Raw genomic sequence first — 20,058 nt, 5'->3', positions numbered from 1 at the left:
ATAGACTTATTAATTTTTAAATAGGAAAAGCAAATGGCATCATTAACTTTATTTCCTCATACAAGAATGTGTGTGAAGAATAGCATGATTTTATGTATTTATTTTTTGCATATATGTATAATGCCTGCGTTTGATAAGAATCAGTTGAATTCTCACCCGAATTCTTCTGCTTTCATCCTTGGACAGCATTTTGTTCAAAGAAAGGAAGCAAGCTTCATACTCTTACATAATTAATTACATATATATATGTGTGTGTGTATGTGTGTGTGTGTATGTGTGTGTGTGTGTGTGATACAAAATTAGAAAAGAGAGAGAAGCCCTTACATAACCCTTGTAGGTAACTGAAATTTTTGTTTTGCTTTGAGACTGATCTCACTTTGTAGCTCTGACTGTCCTGGAACTGGATTCACGAATCAGGCTGGCCTTGAACTCACAGAGATCCACTTGCCTCGGACTCCTGAACTCTGGGATTAAACGCGTGTCCCACTGCATCCACAGACGTGTTCTTTCCTGACATTGTGATATCTAGGCGTGTATATCCCCAGCTCCTGAAGCAAAAAGAAGAAGTCTCCCCCTACCGCAATTCATCTTAAATTCCCTTCAGTCAGCTCCGACTTTTACGCCAGTGAGCTGACTGTAGGTGCACTCCTGGTAGAGTCAGAGCCAAGGGGTCAGAGGTCAAAGGCTGAATTAACCACAAGTAGCTAATGATGTGTTCAGCATTCTTTTAATAAGACACCTGAAAACCTGGAAATGGATGGGTTCAGAGAGCTTCCGGAGTAGCAAGATACCTCCAAACCCCCCTTTCCTTGAATAGAAACAGCTGCACTGTGGATGCTTCTGGATCTTGTCCAGATGCATGATCAAAAGAGCTACAAACAGGCCACCGAGACGGCTTGGTGGGTAGAGGCACGTGCCAACGATGGCCTGAGTTCTGTCCGAGGACGGCTTGGTTGAAGGAGAGACCAGATGGTCATGTTTATCCTCTGATTGCCACACTTTCTTATTCCCTCCTGTGTCTCTGACCTCCCGTGTGAGATCATTTTTCTTTTCTCCTGAAGGATAAACTTCCTTTTCGATTTAGTATTGACTGCAGCAAACTCCCCTTGTTTCTATTTTATCTGAAAACATCCTGCTTGCTCACTTTTGGATGAGGCAATTCAGTCCCAGGCACAGGCAAAAGAGTCAGAAACAGCCCTACTTCCCACTGCTAGGAATCTCATAAGAACACCAAGTGCAACGTGTATGCAGAGGACCTAGCCGAGACTCACACAGGGTCTGTGCTTAAAAAGCTTTAATTTTATTTTTTATGTATGTGTGGATACCTGCATGAATGTATGAGCCTCATGTGCATGCAGTTACTACAAAGGTCAGAAGGAGGCGCTGGATTCTCTGAACCTGGGAACCTAAACCAGGTCTTCTGCGAGAGCAGTTTAAACTCCTAACAGCTGGGCTGACTCTCCAGCCTCTTCTTCCTCCCTCCCTTCTTCCCTCCCTCCCTCCCTTTTTCCCTCCCTCCTTCACTCCTTCCATCCATTTCTCTCCCTCCCTCCATTCCTTCCTTTTCCATAATCTCAGCAGATTCATTTTACCAGCTCCCCTTTTTTTCTCATCTGTTTGATATTTTAAAAGTTATTCATGAACATGATTCAAGGTCCAGAATGATACTATCTTCCTCCAGAGATGATTTTTCAACCATCTGAGAAGTTAGGGGTCGCTTTAATTCAACCCAGTTACTGTGCAAGCAGAAAAACATGCACTCAGGCCTGGGGAAGAGGTACCACAAAGCGCCATGCAAAGAAAGCCCCCAGGGAAAAGCCCAGCACAGCTAGTACAGAGGCAATTCAGAGAAAATAGCATCTACACCAAGACCTAGGGGGTGAATACTCCACTGACTTCTTCTGCTGCTCCCTGTAGCCCAGAACAGCACCCATTCACCCCACCAGGGGCTTTGCTGTAGCCCTCGAATGGAGTCTAACAAAAACACGAATCTAATCACAGCTCCCACTGAGTGAGTAAGCCTTCCTGACGGGAACATCAAGGTACGCTAGAGATGAGCCCTTCTATTGACAAGCAGGGAAACTAGGAGCTCAAGAGGACAAGTAAATGATCATCTGCCTCCTGCGGGCCTTGCAAAAACAGCAAGAGAGACACGAACCCATTCTTTCCGCCAGTACCTTCTTTTTCCCTCTCGCATGGCTTAAATTCAATATTTGGCCAAGGCTAACCTAGAGCACCAGGACCTCCTGCCTCTGCCTCCTGAGTGTTCTACGGGGATTACAGGTGTGCACCGCTGTGCCTAGTCTTATTTGGCTACAAGACTTTGTGCCCACTGGCAAGTATTCCAGCAACCAAGTCATGTCTGCAGTGCCAGAATATGCCTCTCCATGAACTGTTGGTTCTGTTGGGGCCGGAGAGATGGCTTAGTGGTTAAACATGCCCTGTTCTTGCCGGGCACCTGAGTCCAAGCACTGCCTGAAGCTCCATGAAGCTCCAGCTCCAGGGAATCTGAAGCCCCTGGCCTCCAATGACACCTGCTTGCACCTATACATAAGCCCCCCCATACACACAGTTAAGAATAATAACAACAAATCTTTAAATAAATGGTTCTGTAGTGATGACATATGCAGAATGCTATTTCATTTTAATAGAGACTCTCCCCCCGCCCCAGGTAGTTGGTTTTTTTTTTTTTTTGGTTTTTTTTTTATTGTTTGTGAGGTTTTGTTTTTTGTGCTGGAAATTGAACCTAGGGCCTCGCTCTGCCAGTGAAATAGCAGCTCTGCCCTTCTTTGAGGATTTCCCTAGAAATAAAAATACTCAGAAACTGAACCCCAGGCCCTCTCTTGCCTAATCCAACCTTGTATAGCAATTTTCAAAACAAGACAACCAGTTGTGGCAGGAGTTCAGGTAGGAGTACAGGTCAGAGAACAGAACAAGCCCTCCTAAGGGGTAGGAGTTCAGGTCAGAGAACAGAACAAGCCCCGGCAGGTAGTTTCTGCAGGCTGGAGCTGGCTCACTGACTCCAGGTGTCCTTTGCTCTGGAGGTAAAAGCAAGGATGTCAGAGGTAAAACACTAACTATTGTTTATTTGAGTTAGGGACTGTGATAAGAGAAGGGGGATTAGGGCTGGGCAGGTGGCTCATTGGTTAAGCACTTTCTGCTTTTCCAGAAGACCCGAGTTTGTCAGACAGCCTTTAACTCCAGCTCCAGGAGATCCCAATGGCTTCCTTGGGCACCTTTATCTTTCTCATTCAGACTGGATCCCCAACCTGTAGAATGGTGTTATTCACCCCCAGCTACACTAATCCAGAAATCCTCTCCCAAACACGCTCTGATAACTGCTTCTTAGTTACTCTAAATCTCACCAAGCCCAGTCACTGAGTCTGGTGAGATGGCTCGGTGGGTAAAGTCCACTGCGGCCAAGCCTACAGAACTGAGGTAAGATTGTCACAGTCCCCTAACTCAAACAAACAGTAGTTAGTGTTTTACCTCTGACAACCTTGCTTTTACCTCCAAAGCATAGGACACCTGGATGAACATACCAACACAGAGATCCATACATAGTTTAAAAAATAATAAATGAAACTAAGATAAATATCTTTACTAAATTAAATTTCTAAGATAAATTGTTGGCTGAAACAACACAAGACAGACAACAGGTGGAGAATAATGTATTTTAGGTAATTATGTTTGTCAAAATCATCTCTCAAAATAATATATATTTTCTATAGGTACATATGTAAATATGGAGAAGGAGGTTTTAAGTGATTTGTAATATCACTTTTAAAAAAATCAAAGCAATTGGGTGTGGTGGTGGTGCACACCTTTAATCCCAGCCCTCAGGAGGCGGAAGCAGGCAGATCTCTGAGTTTGAGGCCAACCTGGTCTATAAAGTGAGTTCCAGTATAGCTATGGTTACACAGAGAAACCGTATCTTGAAAAAACAAAACAAAAATACATAAGTAAATAAAAATCAAAGTGGGAGCCAGGTAGGGTGGTGCACACAGAATCTGTTCCTAACACTCGTGCAGGCCAGTTCACAAGTCCTGTAACTCCAGTTCCAGGGGATCCAATGCCCTCTGCTCTGCCTGCCTCCAGGCAATGAACTTGTGGTGCACATACACACTTGCAGGAAACCATTCATACAGGTAAAAGTGAGTAAATTTTATTTTTTAAAGTAAAGGCTAGCCATATTTTTAATATTTTAAGGTTTTACATAAAAGAAAGATGTATTTCGTGAGCCACTAATGTAACAAGAAAGTGCTTGGCTTTGGTACTGCGCCTAGGGCCTCCAACATGCTGGACAAGCCCCCTACAGCTGATCCACACCTTCTGTCATCAGGTCAATTTTATTTAAAGTCAGGAAATTGGGACATTCTGATTTCAGGAATACTAAATTTTCTTCCCTCGGGAAGAGTTTGCATCTCTGTCTCATTGAGGTTAGGTTTGGCCATGTTCCTGTTTTGGCCATGTGAGCAGAAGCCATGCTCGTCTCTCAGAGCAGAAATTTGGACAGATGGGTGAGGATTACCATACTCTTATCCTTTTACCACAAAACCAAATATATTTTGGCTAGAGCCTGCCCCTTACCCCGTTGTGGGTGGGAGTGGAACTCCTCTTTCACCTACAAAGGCCCTGCGATGTGATAAGTAGATTATTGCTGTCATAGCCCCAGGGACTGTGGAGCCATTAGTACAGCCTGACCTATCTTTGCTAACCCTAAGGATAAGATGATCAAGCAAGCAGTTACTTGGAGCAGAGTTCAAGGGGACAAAGAGATGAGGGCCAGGGAGTCTTGTTTGCCACAGACAGTGGAGGCAACGTGGGGTGAAGAGCAGCAGAGACACATCTGACTAGTTCCGCTGTGTCCCAAGTTTTCCCTCTATTGTCTGCTGGCCAGAGAAAGCACTGGGGTGGGCTTGGAATGTGGCTCCGCAGATCGAGTGCTAGGCTAGCATGCATGAAACCCCGGGTTTGAGTCCCAGCACTGTATAATATATAGTGAATATTTGAATATGGTAGTGCTCAGGCTAGGAGGACCGGAAGTTCAAGGCCATCCTAGGCTCTAAAACAAATTCAAGGCCGAGATAGAACACGTGAGACCCTGTGTGATTGGGGGGTGCAGATTGGGCTGCAGTTCTCGGTCCCTTATTAGATGGTTCTGGCCGTGAGCTGGCAGGCAGGGCTTTCTAGAGAAGTACTTGGAATTTACTGAGAAAAGATTCTCAGTCCAAGGTGTCTAAAAGTATGTGGGTCTCCACCTCTCCTAATAGCTCTCAGCTGGCCACCTTAGTAGTGACTTCAAGGAGGCTCCTACACTGGGCAGAGCTGGTCTCGGAGACAGTTGTAGTCAAGAAAGCAGAGGACCCAGAGAATGAAAATACTTGATGATTTCAGCCTTAGTCAAGTCAGAGCCTATCTGTCACCTGTGTATGAGGAGTGACTCAAGATGACAGGCCTGGTGTCGCTGTTATTTTAGTGAATAATAACAAAGAAAAGAACTTCATTTCTTGGCTAGTAGGCCATGGGGTGCAAACAAGAGTTCTCTTGTCAGGCTATGGTATACAGTGAGGTATACACATATGCAGTGGTATACACATAGCCTTGGGCATTAAATCAATCAACTGGGAACTAGGGAGAAATCAAGAGATTGCTGTTATTAATCTCTCAGAGCCTCAGTTCCCTCATTTTAAAAGTGATTTTTGAGAGCATTGGATACAATCTGTAATTCAGCAATTGGGAGGCTGAGGCAGAAGGATCACTGTGAGTTCAAGATCAGCTTGAGTTACATAGTGAGTTTTAGGCCAGTCTTTGCTATAGAGTATGAGACTGTCTCCCCAAAATAATATTCACTTTGAAGCCAAGCAAGAGGATCACCATGAATGCAAGGGCAATCTGGGCTACATGGTGAGACCCTGTCTCAATTTAAAATGGAAAGAAAAGAAAGAAAGAAAGAAAGAAAGAAAGAAGAGAGAGAGAGAGAGAGAGAGAGAGAGAGAGAGAGAGAGAGAGCGCTACTCTTGTAGATTTGTAGAACTGGTGTAAAGAAAAAGGAGGTTCAATACTCTGCACTTGAGGAGCTGGACCCCATGAATGTGTTGCAATGAAGACAGAGATGAATGGGATTGCAGAGAGGTGTACACGTTTGCTGTTAGGGTTCCCAGCCAACTACTGAGGTAAAAGTCCTTCGTCTCTCTCATCACCTACAGAAGGAAGACATTGTGAAAGTGTACCCTCAGCCCTGGAATGTCCCCAGCCATTTCCACTGGGCAGTCTCCCAGTAGCTTATCAATTTTCCCTCCTCCCAATAGAAGAGACAAGCACCCATATATCTGGAAAGCCAATCCACACTCCTTGTGCCTCCCCAGTGGCTGGGGTAACACAACACAAAACCTACAGCGTTCTGAAGACCTACTCAGTCTCAACTCGAAGGCCTGTCTCAGAGAGGACCAGGTTCCCAGGATCCCATTGCTTCCTACAGTGTATATTTTCCATGGCTGGTTCCTATGTTTCTCCAAAGCCAGGTGCTGGCCAGCTGTGAATGGCCCAAGAAACCACCTCACCATATTTCAGCCCGGTCAACTGAAAGCAAGTTAAGACATGCCTAGATCCCACAGTCAGTGGACCTCGGTGCTGGTCTTCGAAAGCTGTTGGTCAACAAGGGGCAAATCCTCCTAAAGACAGCAGGACCATGTGGTCATCTCCTTCAAAGGGATTTTCACTTCCAAGGGGCAGCAAGCAGTTGGTTGTCTTGTCTCTGGCACATTTTTACCACTTCCATGAAACTTGATTCAATTGGACCTCTATGTTACTTTCATAGTAGAGGGAACACTCATGCCTGCCCAACACCCATCTAGCTTTCCAATAGGAAAGTACTCACTGCTTCCTCGTCCTCACCCCTGGCTCAGTTCAAATACCAGGGAGGCTCTTCCATATTTGTTGTGGAATATTGTTTTACGATGTGTCACATTCGTTTATGTGTGGAACATTTGGGGACTGATGCAAAGATGTGTTGTGTTCTTTTATGTTGTATTTGCTTAACTCTGTGAAGTTGTGTTACTTTACCTGTCTAAAACACCTGATTGGTCCAATAAAGAGCTGAATGACCAAATAACCGGGCAGAAAGAGAGAAATAGTTGGGGCTGGCAGGCAGAGAGAATAAACAGGAAGAGAAATCTGAGTTCAAAGATGGAGGGGCGAGAAAAGAAGGGGCCAGCCACACACAGCCACATAGCCAGACAGTCAGACATGGAATAAAAAGGAAAGAAAAGATATACAGAAACAGAAAGATAAAAGCACAGAGGCAAAAGGTAGATGGGATAATTTAAGAAAAGTTGGCAAGAAACAAGCCAAGCTAATGTCAAGCACTTATGAGAAAGAAAATCACTCTGTGTGATTTATTTGCCGAGCCTCCCAAAGAACCAAAGAGTTAAAACACAGCCAACTACATATATTCTACTCCCAGGATAGCATAGACTTTGGACTGCGCAGTCATGCAAACAAAGTCTATTTCTTTGTTTGTAACTACAGCACACAGCTCAAGACAACCAGTAGAAACAATAAATCACTTTGAAATTTTTGTTGAGTCAGCTGAGGAAAATGGATATGCCCATATGAACATAACTCTTAAAGAACTTAGTAGGGAATTGTTAGGGGTACCACATAGAAAGAGGAAGACGTCAGCACGGGCTAGATAAGGGCAGAAATCAGAGAGGGTAAGCTAGTGCTCTCATCTTAAAAATCCTCCATTAGGCCACACCCAATTTATACCTGAGGTTCACAGCTACATATGCCAATCCATTTTATGGCTACTTGGGGCAATATTTGTTGATTCTTTGTCTTAGAACAAATAGTTCACACTAACACATATATTCCTTTGGCTCTCTTTAGGATTCCCACTGTGAATGTGGTCTGAGTTTGGTTGAACTCAGCTTCCTTCTGGTCTTAATATTTACGATACTACTTTAAGGTCATTTGTTGGGAATTCAGCTCTGATACCCAGAACTTCTAAATTCTCCTAGGCACACAACTCTGGCTGTCTTTATCCATCTTTATAGAAGAGTCATGTTGATGTAGGATGTCCTTCTGTGTGCTGTGAATATGTATCGCTCTCATTGGTTGATGAATAAAGCAGATTTGTCCGGTGACCAGGTAGAATAGAGCCAGGTGGGAAATCCAAAGATACAGAGAGAAAGAAGGCAGAGTCAGGCATACACCATGTAGCAGCCAAAGGAGTACCATGCCAGGGTATCACTGGTAAGCGATGGCCATGTGACGATATACAAATTAGTTGAGATGGGTTAATTTAATTGTGAGAGCTACTCAGTACTATGCCGAAGCCATTGGCCAAACAATTACAATTAATATTGAGCCTCTGAGTGGTTATCTTATAAGTGGTTACAAGGACTGGTGGGCAGAGAGAAACGGTTCCACTGGGCCCAGACGAGGAGAAAAGTCTCCATTTATACCATGTACCATGGAGAATCTGTCCATTGTCTCATAGCTTTCAGTTCAAGCAAGTTGGGTACCCAGAAAGTGCCACCACCACCACCACCGACCACCCACCACCCAACAGACTTGGGCATCAGAGTTCTACATCCTGAGCCACACTGGCAAAGCTCAGTGAGACTGCACACAACACACCTGTTTTCTTCCAGGTCAAGTCTAGCAGACACACCTATCGTACAGTCTCAGTCAGCCTAGACAGCCTGACTTCTAGCTGAGGGGATTATAGACACACTTCATGCAGATTCAGTCTCTCAAACGGATGCTGAAGATGGTCAACTCAGACTTTTCCCAAGAGTGAACAAGGACATAGAGTCTCACTGCCTTCTCCCCAGGCTGTCTCCTCTCTATTCATCATAAAGAGCATACATTGTACTCTTCTAGGACCCAGACTAGGTTGGTGGAGCCACCGCAGGAAGGGATGAGGGTCACAACTTTCTAATGAACTGGATAACCACATCCATAATTCTCGAGGAGCAAGGGAAAGTCAAGAAGCCAAAGTCAAGGGTATTAAGCACTCCATGGAAACCATCCTCCATGTGATGCCACGTCACAGGCACCCCCAGATCTTCCAGCCTCTTCTTGTATAGGAGGGAATGGTCCCGAAGAAGGTCATACTCGCAGCTCACAATGCAGGTTTCTGGGAGCCGAGACACTATATCATCTTCTGCAATGAGGGGCGAGCACACTGAGTTCAGTGTGAGGTTTATCTCCTGGTAAGCGTCTTCATTCACAGGTCCTGGGGGTATGTATTGGTAACCTCGCTTCTTAAACCTCTCTGGGATGTTTTCTGAGCCCAACCATTTTCTGTATTTCTCCCAGACTTCCGGAGGCAAATGGGTACCATTCTTGATGGCATTTTTCCAGGAAGTCCTCAAGTCTAGGTGACAACACCAACAGTAAAAGGCCAGATTCCAAGAGAGCAGTGGAATGTTGGCGTTCTGTTGATAAGAAGGGCCCCGAAAATCTATGCTTTGCAGGGAAGAGTAGATCAAAATCTGAGCCCGGATCCGGGGAAGATCTGCTTGCTTCAGAAATTCTTGACAGACCACAGTGGCTGCGTTTCCTCCCACGCTGTCACCGCAGACCACAACCCGAGCTGGGTCCACTCCGTACACCTGCAATGACTTCAGAAACTGGGTGGTGGCTGCTATACAGTCGTCTTTCATCACTGGGTACTTGTACTTGGGAGACTTTCTGTATCTGAAGCAGAACCAAGGACCAGAGATTATGTCCGATGCTCAGTCAAACCCAAAGGACCCTTGTCTAGCATCTCGTGTCTCCAATCCCTTTTTGAAACCTGAACAGGAGGAGATAGGCAAGGACCCAAACACACAGTAGACATAAAGCCTTCATGCCTGCCACTTGGGCTCAGAGGAGGCAATTGCTCTTGAAAATGGATGTGATATTTTTCAGATGTTCCACTGGGTATGCAGGGCGCTGCTGGCTTTAGGTAAAGGAGATGCTGTGTCTGCTATGGGCAGGGCTGTTAGACCTAAGGAACTCTTCGAGCCAAAATCAAAGTGCCATCCCCATTCCCACCAGCCTCCAAAAGACAGGGTAAAATGGTGCCTTTATCCACAAAGATTTCATGTACCAAGGCAGGGGATCCAACCCACTGTCCCTCTCTCCTCCATTCCTTGCTTCTCCTTACTGGGTCCTCACAGCCCAGCCCTCCCCCAGTCTCCTCTCCAGTTCCATCTGCTTCAGATTCAAACTCCAGACACTGTCACTCCAAACCAAGGCTGTCTGCTTTATGTGTTCCATCATCCCCTTTCTCACCCGACTGCCAAAACAACAGAGCCGCAGTCCTTGGACAAATGTAAGCATATGTTGTGGTGCGTTCCTGTAAAACAAATCAAACGTCACATGTATTAGGACATTTTCCTCTCTGCAGCCCTTGTGGCCATTCTCCTCTTATAAACAGAGTGCCTGAGTTAGTTGAGCAGCCATAAAATAACCTCTGACTGTTGAGTAAATATCCTTCCAACTCCTCACTGTTTTGCTTCTGTGGGCTGCGAGGACAGCATTCTCCAAGATGTCCATGACCCACTGCGCATCACCGCTTACCAAGAGTGGATAGATCACAGTGGCTCAGGGTGTGAGAGTGGTATCCTCACATCAATTTAGAAAGAGGTCAGACCATTGCATAGTGTACCACCAAAGTGATCTGTGCCTACTAATTGTCCTCGGCTTTCTCAGTCATAACATTGAACCATCTACCAGGGAGAATGAGCATCCTTTCTTTAAGATTTATTTTACTTTTCCTGTTGTAGATGTGTTGCATACACATGTGTGAAGGTGTGTGACAGGCAGTTGTATGATGTCACAGACGGGTGTTAGGAACCAAACTTGGGTCCTTTGGAAGAGCTGCAAGTGCTCTTAACTACTGAGCCATCTCTCCAGCTCCCACAAGGTGACCATTCTTTCAAGCCCACTTAGCAGGATGACAAGGGCCTTAAAGAAGCCAGAAAAAAACCTTTCTTACTTAAGCTCCCTAGGATGGTTCCACCACCATGGAAGAAGATGATGCCGGGCCTAAGAGTGGAGGAGTTTTCCTTAGGCTGGTATAGTTTCACAGGGATTGTTCCAAAGTGAAGATCTGTGACCACAACATCAGGATCTCTCTTGAGTGGCTTCAGATCATGCACAAAACTGGCAAACTGGGGTGCATAACACAATCCCAGCTTCTCAAATATCATCCCCTGTCAGAGAGAGAAGAGACAATGAGTTAAGATTATACATCAGTCATTTTGCATGCAGCCTGGAGCCGGTCAGACACACCTACCCTCCCCAGGATCAGACTGGACCACAGACATGCATTTCCGCTCTCTCTCAGCCTCCTCATGAGGCATCTGCAGTTAAAGCCACACCTATCCAGGCCCATGTGGCTCCATCACCAGACCGACTCCTCTCAATCACACTCTTCCTCAACACTTTACCTGCCAGACATGACAAACTAGGCTTCTGGCTAATCCATGAGGCTCCCTTTTGAAGACTTCTGCTCTACCTGGGGTCTGGGTGTGGTCTTCTCTCCAGAGAAGACAGCCTGGGTCTCCCAAATATGTATTGCTATGGAGATGATGTTTTTGAAGAGGGAGAAAGAGGTGTTTTCTCATCTTTCCAGGGCATTTACTGAAATCTTTCTGGAAAACACATAACGTGAAAGGTTTTTCTCTTTAGGAAAATTAAGAATGAGGGTAGAAGTGGGAAGGTATATGTGTTTGACCACATGGTCAGGGATGTCAATACCGGTGGTGGCAAATGAGGCTTCTTCGGGTTATTGTGTTATCTTTGAGATCAAGGTAAATGTTTCCAAAAGAAATAGGAATAGTAATAAAGAACAACATTCTTCTATATCCGTAGACCAGTGTCTCACCCCACCATCACCAGAGAAGCTTCCTCCTGCAGGAGATGGGCATAAATACAGAGACCAACAACTGGAAAATATGCAGAAAGTGAGAGACCTTGGAACACTCTGTTCTAAATGGGATGTCTCCGTCAAAGCCCTTCCCCGAGGGCACAGGAGGAAGAGGTAAGAGCTGGTGGGGGTAACTGATGCCAAGGAAACCATGTCTTTCAGGCAGAACAGGACTAGCACCTATATGAACTCACACAGACTGTGGCAGCAGGCACAAGATCCAAACTAGATAGGGTTCCAGTACTGAGAGGGGAAGTGGACACCAGCCCCATCTCTGACCAAGACACTTGCTCCAATTGACAACCACTTGAAAAAGAAAAGAGATTTCTCTAATGGAGTCTCTTTGGGTATACACACCATACTCAAGGACAGTTCCATACCCAGAAGTAGATGGGCAGCCCAAAATAACTCAATGATGTTTTTAAAAATGTTTTGTCTCATAATGCTTTTTTTGGGACTTTAAAAACAAACAAATAAACAACAAAAAGCCCAACTTTGATTATATTTTGATTATCTAGTATGGTTTTCAGTTTCGTATTTGTGTGTGTGTTTGTGTATATTTCTCTTGCTTTTTTTCTCCAATTTTTCTTTGTTTTTACCCCTTCCTATTTTTCTTTTTATTTAGTTCTTTAATTTTCTTTTTTTTCAGGCAGGGTTTCTCTGTGCAGCCTTAGCTGTCCTGGAACTTGCTCTGTAGACCAGACTGGTCTCCAACTCAGAGATCCCTGCTTCCCAAGTGCTGGGATTTAAGGTGTGCACCACCACTGCCCGGCTTCTGTCTGTTTTTCTATTTGCTTTTATTCTGGTTTGTTTGTTCTTCATTGGCCTGTTTGTTTCCTAAAGAAAGAGAGCAAGGAGGCATGGAGTCAAATGGGTGGGGAAACAGAGAATCTGAGAGGAGATGAGGGAGAGGAAACTATGAATGGAATATGCTGAATGAAAAATTATTTTCAAACAAATAAATAAGCGGGTACTCCCCGGGATCTTTCCAGTAGTTTCTAATCCTGAATCACAGCCATCTGGGCTGTGATTGAAGCCTGTGGACTCATCTCAGAACATTTTTTTCCTTCTGGTATGTATACAGTGTGTTGGGTGTATGTGGTATATGTATTTACTAATGTAGGTATATGCACATCTGTGTGTGTATGAGGAGACCAGAGGTCAACACTGGGTGTCTTTCCTCGACTGCATTAATCTTTATTTATTTAATGATTTATTATTTTAGTGTATTTATTTTAGTGTAGTGTGGGTGTGGGTACACATGAGCCACAGCACGTGTGCAGAGATCAGAGGACAGCTTGGCGGAGTCTGCTCTGTCCTTCTACCATGTGGGACCCAGGGATAGAACTCGGGCCATCAGGTTGGTACCAAGTGACATTAGCTACCGCATCATCTCACAGACCCATCTAGTTTATATTTTGAGACAGGGTCCCTTACTGATCTCATCAGTTGGACTAGGTAGGCTGATGAATGAACTTCAAGGATTTTCTTGTTTCTGTGCCTCCCTCCATTCCCCGGGCACAGGCTTAAACCATCATGCCAGGTCTGTGCTTGGCTTCTCATGATCTGAACTCAAGTTCCTGTGCTTGGGCAGTGGGCATTTTACAGGCTGCACCATCTTCCCAGCACCACAGAACATTCTTAAATATATCATAAATACAAGAAATTCATCCAGGAAGGCAGTTTCATCTCCATGGAGCCATCAGACAAATAATGTGTGTGCTGTAACGATGCACACGCATGAACGCGTGCACACACATGAACATGCCGTCGGACAGCACCCTGGTCTCAAAGGGATAAGGCCACCACTTTCTGAAGCACATAAAATAATCTCTCAGTCAAAACATTTATGATTCCTCATAAACGAGAGAGTTACAGTTCTGCCCTGGAGACCATGTTCTGCTAACCTCCAGGCTCCTAACCCCCAGTGGCAGGAGAGGTTAGCAGTGAAAAGAGGGTAATTTATATCCTTACTCATCAAAGCTATGGGTCGCTTGCATTCTGACCCTTGAGTAAGCAAGACCATGTCTCCCCCTCTGCCTGTATAAAACCCTATGCAGCTAGAGTCCTTTGGTCCAGCCCCTGCCCTCTACTACCATGAACTGCAAGCTCCCTGGATAGAGACTCTGCCTCTTTTCTTTCCCCCACCTATCTCTGGGCTCAGATCCTGGGCCAGGACACACAGTGGTTGCTTAACACACCATTGCAGAAAGAATCAACAGTAACAGTGGGCAATGTGTAAGCAGGGCTTACCCTAGCCCAGATGTTGCAATATACCCTCTGGATAGCTCAACTCTGGGATCCTTGAGAAATGTCAGGCTGTAGGGGCTGCTATGATTCCCTGTTTAGAACACAGGGAAACTGAATCCCCTTGATCCCCTTATGTTGTCGTATTGCTATTGCTAGAACTTCAAGCACTATATTGAAGAGGTATGGGGAGAGTGGACAGCCTTGTCGTGTTCCTGATTTCAATGGAATGGCTTTGAGTTTCTCTCCATTCAGTTTGATGTTAGCTGTCGGCTTGCTGTAAATAACTCTTATTATATTTAGGTATGATCCTTGTATCCCCAATCTCTCCAACACCTTTATCATAAAGGGATGTTGAATTTTGTCAAATGCTTTTTCAGCATCTAATGAACTTCCCACAGGGCAGGAAACCCTGACTGCTCTTAGGGATGGAGGGGGAGGAGGAGAGGGAGTGGGGGGAGTGGGAGGGTGTTGGGAGGAGGAGCGGAAATGGAAACTTTTATAAATTAATAAACTTTTAAAAAAAAGTGTGTTCTAGCTAGGATCATCCTTGGGATGATTGGGAATTTCTCTAGTGCCAGGTTTCTTGCTAGCCTCATAATGGCTCCTTCAATCAAAATATCTCTTTCCTTGCTCTCATCTCTGTCCTTCCTCCATCTCAACTACCCCGTTCCCTCAAGCACTCCTTCCTGCTTCCCTTCTCCCCTACTCTTCCCCTTCTGCCCTCCCTTTCCCTAGATCCCCATGCTCCTAATTTTATCAGGTGATCTTGTCTGTTTATCCTTTCCATGAAGATTTATGTATGTTTTTTTTTAGGGTTCACCTTGTTCTTTAGCTTCTCTAAGATCATGAACTTTAGGTTCAATATCCTTTGCTTTACATATCCACTTATGAGTTAGTACGTACCATGTTCATCTTTCTGGGTCTAGGTTACCTCACTCAGGATTTTTTTTCTAGTTCCATTCACTTGCATGCAAATTCCAAGCCCTAAGCAATAGAGGAGAGGGTGCCCAAACTGGCCTTACTTTGAAGTCAGACTGATGACTATCTTAAATATCACCACAGAACCTTCATCCAGCAACTGATGGAAACAGAGGCAGAGACCCGCAGCAGAACACTGGGCTGAACTCCAAAAGTCCAGTTGAAGAGTGAGAGAAGTGAGAATATGAGCAAAGAGGTCAAGACCATCACTGGTACACCCACTGAAACAGTCTACCTGAGCTAATGGGAGCTCACCAACTCCAGCCGTAGGGAACCAGCACAGGTCCAAACTAGTACCTCTGAATCTGGGTAACAGTTGTATGGCTCGGGCAGACTGCAGGGCCACTGGCAGTGACACCAGAATTTATTCCTACTGCTTGTACTGGCTTTTTGGGAACCTATTCTCTTTGGATGGATACCTTGCCCAGCCTAGATATAGTAGGGAGGGCTTTGAACCTTCCCTAAAGCAATGTGCCTTACCCTCTCTGAAGAGTGGATGGGGAGTGGGGTAGGGGGTAGGTGAAGGGAGGAAGGGAGGGAGTGGAAACTGGGATTGGTATTTAAAATGAAAAAAGATAATTTGTTTTCTTTTGTTTTTAAAAGTATATTCTATGGCTCTGCTCATGTCTTGAGCTAATTTACTAATTTACTTTCTGTTTTCTTGCTTTTGTTGTTTGCTGACTCTAACTAGCAGGTCTGTAGTTACTGGAGCCCAAAAACTCATCCCTACCTTCAGAGCTTCGCAAATTACCCAGGATTAAGAGAGAGAGAGAGAGAGAGAGAGAGAGAGAGAGAGAAAGAGATTGTACTTTTTTTCTGTGTTAACTGGGTACCATAGTTTGCACAATTCCGTGTTTCTCAGTCTTTCCTTTGGAAATGGCCCTAGGGTGATGCTATTTATAGGTGGTAGAGCCTTTGGAAAGAAGGCTGTGTGAGGTCCTTAGGTTACTGGGGATATAGACCACTGGGGGAAGGTAGAGGATAAGGTCGAAATCTACAGAATGGGACAAAATCTTCACCAGTCCCACATCAGACAGAGGGCTGATCTCCAAAATATACAAAGAATTCAAGAAATTGGTCAACAAAAGAACAAATAATCCAATAAAAAATTGGGGTACAGACCCAAAGAGAGAAATCTAAAATGGCTGAAAGATACTTAAGGAAATGCTCAACATCCTTAACCATCAGAGAAATGCAAATCAAAATAACTCTGAGATTCCATCGTACACTTGTACGAATGGTCAAGATAAAAAAACACTGATGACAACTTATGTTGGAGAGGTTGTGGGATAAAAGGAACACTCCTGCATTGCTGGTGGGAATGCGAATTGATACAGCTGCTTTCGCTATCAGTATGGCAATTTCTCAGAAAATTAGGAAACAACCTACCTCAAGACCAGCAATACCACTTTTGAGTATATTCCCAAAGGATACTCAATCATTTCTCAAGGGCATGTGCTCAACTATGTTCATAGGAGCATCGTTTGTCACAGCCAGAACCTGGAAACAACCTAAATGCTTCTCGACTGAATAATGGATAAGGAAAATGTGGTACATTTACACAATGGTGTAACATGTAGGGGCCTGCTTGTTTGGGGTATCTGTCCTGTTTGGCCCCCCTGCTGTTTAGTCCCAGAGAAAAATCATATATACACTTCTGTAAGTTATAAAGCTGATTGGCCCATTAGGTCAGGCTATTTATTAGCTAATGCTCATATTTTGATTAACCCATTTTTTTGATCTATGTTAGCCATGTGGCTCAGTACGTTTTTTAGTCGGCGGATCATATCTTGCTGTTTTGGTGATCTGGGCAGGAGTGGGAGGAATCAGCTTTCTCCTTCCCAGAAATTTCCTGCTCTCCTTGTATTATTTTTATTTTCTGTTTGGTTTTCCTGCCTACATTTCCTGTCTGGCCAATTGGTGTTTATTTAAAACATGATTGATAGAATATAGACAATTTTCCCGTATCATTTCCTCCTCTTTTTTTTTTTAAAAAAAGGAAAATATTTATAGTCCATTTTTTGGGAATGTGGGCGTAGTATTCCAGGCTATTTTCAGCTGGTTGGGGGCGCTGATAATCTTATGGGGACCTAAAGAAAATTTAGAGTTATGATCAAGTCCTGATATAAGTATCCTGTGAGTCTTGATCATTTTAGGCAGCAGTTTTGAATCTGTTCTGGATGAAGAACTTTGATATTGGGCCATCTGTTCCTATCGGAGATTTTTTAGGTGGCCTTCCTTGATCAAAGGTGATTTTTCTTAATTCTGAATAAATCCAGAGCCTCTCGTTTTTTGTGGAAACAAAAGCAAAATATCTGCTCCAAAGTAATATATCTTTTGATTTTAATTTTGAAGCCAAGGTATTTTCAAAATACCTTTCTTGGATTGATTTTACAGCATTTATAAGCAAATATCTTTTAGTAGCTGTTGCTCCTTCCTCAGCATTTAAATAATTTAAAGAGAGCACAATAGCAAGCAGTATCAAGATTCTCTGTGTATTTTTTATCTTTATGTAGCTTTATTTTAATCTTTATTTTTTATTTTTATTTTTAATTTTTGGCTTATTGAGACAGGTTTTCTGTATATCTTTGTCCTGGAACTCCCTCTGTAGACCAGGCTATCCTTGAATTCCCAGAGATCCATTTGTCTCTGCCTCCCCAGATACAGCATAAAAAAATAATGACATCTTGAAATTTGCAGGCAAATGGATGGGTCTAGCAAACATCATAGTGAGTGAAGTAACCCAGATCCAGAAAGACAAATATAATATACTCAGGGAGTGGAGCAGAGAAAAATATATAGCTCAATAAAAACAATTTTTTAAAAAAGATCAAAGTCTAAGCTAGGTGGTCTGAAGGCGGAGACAGACAGATCTTGGAGTTTGAGGCTAACCTGGTCTACAGAGTGAGTTCCTGGACAGCTGAGACCACACAGAGAAATCTAGTCTCAAACAAAACAAAGCAAAAAAAGAACAAAGTCTAATGACACAAGTACTCTAAAATACACAGTGAACCCCATTCCTTTGTATAATAAATACTAGATGACTTTAAAAGAAAGGAACTGTGGGACCTCAGCCTTCTTCTTCCTCTTTTGTTCCTTGGGACATGAGAAGATTTCCTCAGCCCTATACTCCTATTGGAATATACTGTCTTTCCCCAGGCTTAACACAGTGAAGCTAACATCACAAGCTACAACCTCAGAAAACATGAGCCTAAATCAACCTTTTTTCTTTGTAAACCCATTGCTTGGGTATTTTGTTACAGTAATGGGAAGTCAACTGAGACATGGAGAATGTTTACTTTCTCTTTACATTCTTTGAGTCGTGTGTAGTATTGAAGCATCCAGTATCTGCCTTTTGCTCACTCCTGTCCTCAGTACTTGGGCAAAGGAGGCAAGCAAAACATAAACTCACCCATGTCATTGTCAGATGTAAAAGGCAGCTGAGTATCCTCAGCCTCACAGGATGAGTGATGCCTTCAGGGATGTGTTCAGTCCAAAACTGTATACAGATCACCCACAGCAGAACTCCCAGCGAGAATGTAGCAACAGTGGCTACAAGGAGTGTCAGGGCCAGAACCACCATGCTGCTTCTGCTTCAGAGGAGGCCAAGTGTCGTTTGTGCCTGTCACAGGCCCTAGAAGACTCAGTGCAGCCCAGTACGCCTCTTATACATCACCGGCTTCTCTCCCCTCCTCCCTGCTTCTTGTAAACACCAGCCCACAGCCCAAACTTGGAATCACTGACACAGAAGAGGGTGTGGTTCTAGACCAGCAGCTGTGCAGAGGAGAAAGTGGCTCCTATCGGTCCATTCATTTGGAAAGAGATCTCAAGAGCTCCCATTTAAATCCTGGCATTGCTACTAGACATTGCATTGGGTGAGTCACAGAGTTACCGGAGTCATAGACAATTCCTCAAGCGTCATCACCCACACCTAATTCTCGTCTTGCCACACTTACTATTCCTTCACTGGATGAGGGCCTTTGCATGTGTGTTTCTCTGTGCAGCAACTCCTGCTCCCAACTCCCCCCCCCCACACACACACACAATAAATGTCACCTGGGCTCTGTCCTTCCTATCCTGCCTATTGCTGCTCAAATGTCACTTTCTGTCTATCTAACTATTTAAAGCGGTAATACTTCACTACCGACAGCCCCGTGGCCCTTTGGCACCACTCTGTATAATTCTCATCTGTGCCTTTTATTATCACTCAGGATGCCAGTCCCTTGCCTATAGAACACACGTTTTGAATGCAGAAATGTTTATGTTGTTGCTGTTTTAAGATTTACTTAGCTTTATGTTACGGGTATCTTGCCTGAATGTGCGTCTGTGCACCATGCCTGCTGGAGCCCTGGATGCCCTAAGAAGGTGTCAGATCCACTGGAATAGAGTTACAGATGGTTGTGAGCTACCATGTGGGTTCTGGAAATCGAATCCAGGTCCTCTTCATGAACAACCAATGCTCTGCCCCACAGAGCCATCTCTCTAGCCCCCAACTTTGTGGTTTTGTGCCTAGAGGCTGGATTAGGGTCTGGTTCCCTGTCAGGCCAATGCAAATCTACACCAAATGGAAGGATTGATGAACAGGTTTTTCCTCTCCATTGTAAAACAGAGAAGCTTAAGTATGCTTGCTTTCTAGGTCAGGTCAGATGCTAAGGCAGTTTTCACAACCTTACCTAGCAAGGAGGGTCTATATAATCATAACAATGGGGGCATGGCCCCTGTCTCCTGTCTCCATGTGATGGTTGGCTTTAAGGGTCAAATTAACAGAATCCTGAATCAACGGGGAAGAAAGTCTCCATGAGGGATTGTCCACATTAGATTGGCCTGTGGTCATACCTGTGTGTGTGGGGGGGGGGGGTGTCTTAAATAAATTCCTTGATGTGAGAAAGACCCAGGCCACTGTG

The 20,058-nt window shown here is 44.3% G+C and overlaps 1 protein-coding gene across 1 annotated transcript; it reads right to left on the bottom strand.

Annotated features, from left to right (window-relative positions):
* Positions 1 to 4,143: 4,143 nt before the first annotated feature.
* Positions 4,144 to 18,787, bottom strand: Aadacl3 (arylacetamide deacetylase like 3). Its single transcript, XM_048418048.3, has 4 exons — positions 18,567 to 18,787; positions 10,994 to 11,210; positions 10,288 to 10,351; positions 4,144 to 9,708 (listed from the first exon to the last, which is right to left on the bottom strand). The coding sequence occupies exons 1-4, from the start codon at positions 18,735 to 18,737 to the stop codon at positions 8,934 to 8,936; spliced, it is 1,227 nt and encodes a 408-aa protein (XP_048274005.2). The 5' UTR covers positions 18,738 to 18,787; the 3' UTR covers positions 4,144 to 8,933.
* Positions 18,788 to 20,058: the final 1,271 nt, after the last annotated feature.

This window comes from Myodes glareolus, chromosome 6 (genome assembly GCF_982192425.1).
Source record: "Myodes glareolus chromosome 6, mMyoGla1.1, whole genome shotgun sequence".
Classification (NCBI taxonomy): domain Eukaryota; kingdom Metazoa; phylum Chordata; class Mammalia; order Rodentia; family Cricetidae; genus Myodes; species Myodes glareolus.
This window is presented reverse-complemented; position numbering and strand designations above follow the sequence as displayed.

Bases quoted from the DNA above. Each gene is read 5' to 3' on its own strand.
- Aadacl3 (XM_048418048.3), bottom strand. From the start codon at position 18,737: ATGGTGGTTCTGGCCCTGACACTCCTTGTAGCCACTGTTGCTACATTC. The intron at 11,211-18,566 runs GTGAGTTTATGT...TCTCTCTGACAG, and splicing joins TACATCTGACAATGACATGG to GGGATGATATTTGAGAAGCT. The intron at 9,709-10,287 runs GTGAGAAAGGGG...GTTCTGCTTCAG, and splicing joins TCTGTTGTTTTGGCAGTCGG to ATACAGAAAGTCTCCCAAGT.